This window comes from Tachysurus fulvidraco, chromosome 20, assembly GCF_022655615.1.
Source record: "Tachysurus fulvidraco isolate hzauxx_2018 chromosome 20, HZAU_PFXX_2.0, whole genome shotgun sequence".
Lineage (NCBI taxonomy): Eukaryota > Metazoa > Chordata > Actinopteri > Siluriformes > Bagridae > Tachysurus > Tachysurus fulvidraco.
This window is the reverse complement of record NC_062537.1, coordinates 22,043,076-22,050,575: the sequence shown is the minus strand read 5'-3', so window position 1 is coordinate 22,050,575 and position 7,500 is coordinate 22,043,076. Positions and strand designations below refer to the sequence as shown.

Sequence of the window (7,500 nt, the reverse complement as noted above, 5' to 3'; positions counted from 1 at the left end):
ACACACCCTGTAATACACACAGTAACACACACAGTAACACACACAGTAACACACCCTGTAATACACACAGTAACACACAGTAACACACCCTGTAATACACACAGTAACACACACAGTAACACACACAGTAACACACCCTGTAATACACACAGTAACACACAGTAACACACCCTGTAACACACCCTGTAATACACACAGTAACACACCCTGTAATACACACAGTAACACACACAGTAACACACACAGTAACACACACAGTAACACACCCTGTAATACACACTGTAATACACACAGTAACACACAGTAACACACCCTGTAATACACACTGTAATACACACAGTAACACACAGTAACACACCCTGTAACACACACTGTAATACACACAGTAACACACCCTGTAACACACACTGTAATACACACAGTAACACACAGTAACACACCCTGTAACACACACTGTAATACACACAGTAACACACAGTAACACACCCTGTAATACACGCAGTAACACACCCTGTAATACACGCAGTAACACACACAGTAACACACCCTGTAATATACACAGTAACACACACAGTAACACACCCTGTAATACACGCAGTAACACACGCAGTAACACACCCTGTAATATACACAGTAACACACAGTAACACACACCCTGTAACACACACTGTAATACACACAGTAACACACCCTGTAATACACACAGTAACACACAGTAACACACCCTGTAATACACGCAGTAACACACGCAGTAACACACCCTGTAATATACACAGTAACACACACAGTAACACACACAGTAACACACCCTGTAATATACACAGTAACACACAGTAACACACACCCTGTAACACACACTGTAATACACACAGTAACACACCCTGTAATACACACAGTAACACACAGTAACACACAGTAACACACAGTAACACACCCTGTAATACACGCAGTAACACACAGTAACACACCCTGTAATACACGCAGTAACACACGCAGTAACACACCCTGTAATATACACAGTAACACACACAGTAACACACCCTGTAATATACACAGTAACACACACAGTAACACACACAGTAACACACAGTAACACACACAGTAACACACAGTAACACACCCTGTAACACACAGTAACACACACAGTAACACACACAGTAACACACAGTAACACACCCTGTAACACACAGTAACACACAGTAACACACACAGTAACACACCCTGTAACACACAGTAACACACACAGTAACACACACAGTAACACACACAGTAACACACAGTAACACACAGTAACACACACAGTAACACACACAGTAACACACACAGTAACACACAGTAACACTCCCTGTAATACACACAGTAACACACCCTGTAACACACAGTAACACACACAGTAACACACACAGTAACACACAGTAACACACACAGTAACACACAGTAACACACACAGTAACACACAGTAACACACACAGTAACACACAGTAACACACACAGTAACACACACAGTAACACACACAGTAACACACACAGTAACACACCCTGTAACACACAGTTACACACACAGTAACACACACAGTAACACACACAGTAACACACAGTAACACACACAGTAACACACACAGTCACACACAGTAACACACAGTAACACACACAGTAACACACACAGTAACACACACAGTAACACACACAGTAACACACAGTAACACACACAGTAACACACAGTAACACACACAGTAACACACAGTAACACACACAGTAACACACACAGTAACACACAGTAACACACACAGTAACACACAGTAACACACACAGTAACACACAGTAACACACACAGTAACACACACAGTAACACACACAGTAACACACACAGTAACACACCCTGTAACACACAGTTACACACACAGTAACACACACAGTAACACACACAGTAACACACAGTAACACACACAGTAACACACACAGTCACACACAGTAACACACAGTAACACACACAGTAACACACACAGTAACACACACAGTAACACACACAGTAACACACAGTAACACACACAGTAACACACAGTAACACACACAGTAACACACAGTAACACACACAGTAACACACACAGTAACACACACAGTAACACACACAGTAACACACAGTAACACACAGTAACACACACAGTAACACACACAGTAACACACACAGTAACACACACAGTAACACACCCTGTAATATACACAGTAACACACAGTAACACACACCCTGTAACACACACTGTAATACACACAGTAACACACCCTGTAATACACACAGTAACACACAGTAACACACAGTAACACACCCTGTAATACACGCAGTAACACACAGTAACACACCCTGTAATACACGCAGTAACACACGCAGTAACACACCCTGTAATATACACAGTAACACACACAGTAACACACCCTGTAATATACACAGTAACACACACAGTAACACACAGTAACACACACAGTAACACACAGTAACACACCCTGTAACACACAGTAACACACACAGTAACACACACAGTAACACACAGTAACACACCCTGTAACACACAGTAACACACAGTAACACACACAGTAACACACCCTGTAACACACAGTAACACACACAGTAACACACACAGTAACACACACAGTAACACACAGTAACACACAGTAACACACACAGTAACACACACAGTAACACACACAGTAACACACAGTAACACTCCCTGTAATACACACAGTAACACACCCTGTAACACACAGTAACACACACAGTAACACACACAGTAACACACAGTAACACACACAGTAACACACAGTAACACACACAGTAACACACAGTAACACACACAGTAACACACAGTAACACACACAGTAACACACACAGTAACACACACAGTAACACACACAGTAACACACCCTGTAACACACAGTTACACACACAGTAACACACACAGTAACACACACAGTAACACACAGTAACACACACAGTAACACACACAGTCACACACAGTAACACACAGTAACACACACAGTAACACACACAGTAACACACACAGTAACACACACAGTAACACACAGTAACACACACAGTAACACACAGTAACACACACAGTAACACACAGTAACACACACAGTAACACACACAGTAACACACACAGTAACACACACAGTAACACACACAGTAACACACAGTAACACACAGTAACACACACAGTAACACACACAGTAACACACACAGTAACACACAGTAACACTCCCTGTAATACACACAGTAACACACACAGTAACACACACAGTAACACACAGTAACACACAGTAACACACAGTAACACATACAGTAACATACACAGTAACACACACAGTAACACACCCTGTAACACACACTGTAACACACAGTAACACACAGTAACACACACAGTAACACACACAGTAACACACCCTGTAACACACACTGTAAGTATACAGGGTTTTGTTCCATTAAGACTTTAATTGATTTTCTGATGTGATTAAACGCAGGTGGATTTTTGCTGAATCTATAAACCTGAGATGTTGAGTTTAAACCGCACATAATCACACACATGCCATGATTCCTACAGTATACTCACTCAGGTGGTCTCACTACTCACGACTCACTCAGGTGGTCTCACTACTCACGACTCACTCAGGTGGTCTCACTACTCACTCAGGTGGTCTCACTACTCACTCAGGTGGACTCACTACTCACTCAGGTGGACTCACGACTCACTCAGGTGGACTCACGACTCACTCAGGTGGACTCACGACTCACTCAGGTGGACTCACGACTCACTCAGGTGGACTCACGACTCACTCAGGTGGTCTCACTACTCACTCAGGTGGACAGGGTTCTGTGTTACAGGGCCTCTGGTTCTCCGGCGGTTTTCCATCAGGATCACAGTAGCTATTCTGTACCACCGAGTTGTCGTCCATCCTTCTGCAAACCACCTCCTGTTTCTGTGAACCTGTGAACAGTCACAGCAAAGTCACATCATATCTGTGAGCTCCAGAAGCCTCTCTGAGACGACTGCAAAGTGTTGTGTTGTGTTGTGTTGTGTTGTGTTGTGTTGTGTTGTGTTGTGTTGTGTTGTGTTGTGTTGTGTTGTGTTGTGTGTCCATGCGGTCGGCCTGCGCGCTCTCAGGACGAGCCGCTTCCTCCGGTGAGCCGCCTGCTGACGGAGCGCTCGGTGCCCAGAGAAGGACAGCGCTGGATAATGTTCCCCTCAGTGGTATTTCTAGGTGTGTAAATGCCTCAGTTTTTAAGTGAGTGTCTTGCTGAATGACTTTTACAGAGAAGCCCTTCTTTTCTTTGGCTCTTGATTGTGAGATCAGTTCGGTGAGTCGGAGCCAGCAGTGCTGCACCGTGTGCTCAGCAGACCGAGCCCGAGCCAGCAGTGCTACACCGTGTGCTCAGCAGACCGAGCCAGCAGTGCTGCACCGTGTGCTCAGCAGACCGAGCCAGCAGTGCTGCACCGTGTGCTCAGCAGACCGAGCCCGAGCCAGCAGTGCTGCACCGTGTGCTCAGCAGACCGAGCCAGCAGTGCCGTGCCGCACAGGGCCTCAGGGGGGGGAATATATATGAAAAGCTGAAGTTAAATCTGATGAATGCCAAGACTGGGCGGCCTGCAAGGCCACCGTGTGTGTGTGTGTGTGTGTGTGTGTGTGTGTGTGTGTGTGTGTGTGTGAGAGAGAGAGAGAGAGAGAGAGAGAGAGAGAGAGAGAGAGAGAGAGCAAGGGGGGAAGAATATTCTACCCAATCAGCCGTGTCGAGGAAACCCGTTATTATTGTGAGAAAGTAAGAAGGCGTCGTGTCCTCTGAGCCGTCAGAGTGTTTTGTCTGCTGCTGACTCACAGTGACTCTGTAATAATAATAAGGCGAGTCAGGTTGGAGCTCACACTTACTGTGTCCCTGCACCATCATGCAATAAAACAGACTGAGTCGGGAGTCTGAGAGGCTTCCAGTCCAGTGTTGTGAGTTTTACTCTAAATAAGGCTTCTCTAAATAAACCTGTGAACAATGAAGTGGTGTGAAGAACAGAACCAACTCAAGCCAACAATGTGGAGTGGTGTAGCTGTGATGGAGGGCGTTAAGGGGTTACTCCAACAGCTTATAGGGTTACTCCACCAGCTTATAGGGTTACTCCAACAGCTTATAGGGTTACTCCAACAGCTTATAGGGTTACTCCACCAGCTTATAGGGTTACTCCAACAGCTTATAGGGTTACTCCAACAGCTTATAGGGTTACTCCAACAGCTTATAGGGTTACTCCAACAGCTCATAGGGTTACTCCAACAGCTTATGGGGTTACTCCAACAGCTTATAGGGTTACTCCAACAGCTTATAGGGTTACTCCAACAGCTTATAGGGTTACTCCAACAGCTTATGGGGTTACTCCAACAGCTTATGGGGTTACTCCAACAGCTTATAGGGTTACTCCAACAGCTTATAGGGTTACTCCAACAGCTTATGGGGTTACTCCAACAGCTTATGGGGTTACTCCACCAGCTTATGGGGTTACTCCAACAGCTTATAGGGTTACTCCAACAGCTTATAGGGTTACTCCAACAGCTTATAGGGTTACTCCAACAGCTTATGGGGTTACTCCAACAGCTTATAGGGTTACTCCACCAGCTTATGGGGTTACTCCAACAGCTTATAGGGTTACTCCAACAGCTTATGGGGTTACTCCAACAGCTTATAGGGTTACTCCAACAGCTTATAGGGTTACTCCAACAGTATAGTGCTATAAGCAGTAAGAAAGGCTGAGGCTTAAATCGTCACTGTAGAATTCAGACGAAAGGCTTAAACATCTTCACCTCGTCTTCCTCCATAGTGTACATGAGGTGGAGTTGAAGGGGCACTTAGTGTACCCTCTCTGGGGGTCTCACTCTGCCCACCCCCTTACCCCTCTCACTCTGCCCACCCCCTTACCCCTCTCACTCTGCCCACCCCCCTTACCCCTCTCACTCTGCCCACCCCCCTTACCCCTCTCACTCTGCCCACCCCCCTTACCCCTCTCACTCTGCCCACCCCCTTACCCCTCTCACTCTGCCTAACCCCCTTACCCCTCTCACTCTGCCCACCCCCCTTACCCCTCTCACTCTGCCCACCCCCCTTACCCCTCTCACTCTGCCCACCCCCCTTACCCCTCTCACTCTGCCCACCCCCCTTACCCCTCTCACTCTGCCCACCCCCCTTACCCCTCTCACTCTGCCCACCCCCCTACCCCACACACACCACATCACTTCTCTCACACTACACTTCTGTCTGCTGCAGTTTTGAATGTTTTCAGTGGCTGCAGCTTGAGAGGAAAAGCGAGTAGAAAAGGAAAACTATTTGTTGTTGTAAGGAAGCCATTTGTGTCTGGCGAGGCTGAGCACGGTCTGGTTGTGTTTGAGGTGAGAGCTCACATTAATGTGTGGTTCTGGCTTTCAGACCATCAGATCTCAGACCTCAGACTGTGCCCTGAATTTAGATAGCAGAGAAAGGAGTAAGTATTCACCCCCCACCCCCCAGCCCCCCTTTACTTTTTCACATTTTGAATTTTTACATCCTGGAACTGAGATGATCCTAACTGGCATCTTACATCATGGAGTGAGTTTTTAAAATGATATCCAGTTTTCCAGTTTTCCAATTTTTACACGTTACAACATGACAAAATGTGGAAGAGTTCAAATATTAAATAAACACACACCTGTATCTGAGTGTCTGATTTCTACCGGCAGCTGTACAGGTGTGAGGTGCACCTGTGAGTATACGTGTGTGTGTGTGCCTGCATGTGTGCTTGTGTGCGTGTGTGTGCACCCGTGTGTGTGTGTGTGTGTGTGTGTGTGTGTGTGTGTGTGTGTGTGTGTGTGTGTGCATGTGTGTGTGTGCACCCGTGTGTGTGTGTGTGTGTATGTGTGTATGTGTATGTGTGTGTATATGTGTGTGTGCACCCGTGTGTGTGTGTGTGTGTGGGTGTGTGCACCCGTGTGTGTGTGTACGTGTTTGTGTGTGTGTGTGTGTGTGTGTGTGTGTGTGTGTGTGTATGTGTGTGTGTATGTGTGTGTGTGTGTGTGTGTGTGTGTGTATATGTGTATGTGTGTATGTGTATATGTGTGTGTGTGTGTGTGTGTGTGTGTGTGTGTGTGTACGTGTATGTGTATGTATGTGTGTGTGTGTGTATATGTGTATGTGTGTATGTGTATATGTGTATGTGTGTTTGTGTGTGTGTGTGTTTGTGTGTGTGTGTGTGCATTTGTGTGCACACTTGTGCGCGTGTGCACCCGTGCCTGTGTGTGTGTGCTTGTGTGTGCACCTGTGTGTGTGCACCTGTGTGTGTGTGTGTGTGTGTGTGTGTGTGTGTCTCACCTCCTGCACAGGTGGCTGAGCACTCTGACCATGGCAGGTGGTTCCAGCTGAAGCCCACCTCGTTGTCCCCACTGCCTGTGCGCTGGATCGGGACATTAAACTTGTAACTGATTCCTGGGTTCTGTTCCTGC

At 46.2% G+C, this 7,500-nt stretch overlaps 1 protein-coding gene across 2 annotated transcripts in view; it reads right to left on the bottom strand.

Moving 5' to 3' along the window:
- The window catches only part of adamts6 (ADAM metallopeptidase with thrombospondin type 1 motif, 6), a 351,012-nt gene that overhangs the window by 8,060 nt on the left and 335,452 nt on the right, over positions 1–7,500 (bottom strand). For both annotated transcript variants that reach the window (XM_047804490.1, XM_047804489.1), the window contains exons 20-21: positions 7,370–7,500; positions 3,851–3,980 (exon numbers count right to left, since the gene is read on the bottom strand). The exon at positions 7,370–7,500 is cut by the window's right edge and continues 8 nt beyond it. In XM_047804490.1, coding sequence (XP_047660446.1) covers positions 3,851–3,980; positions 7,370–7,500 — 261 coding nt within the window. The remainder of the gene's footprint in view (positions 1–3,850; positions 3,981–7,369) is intronic.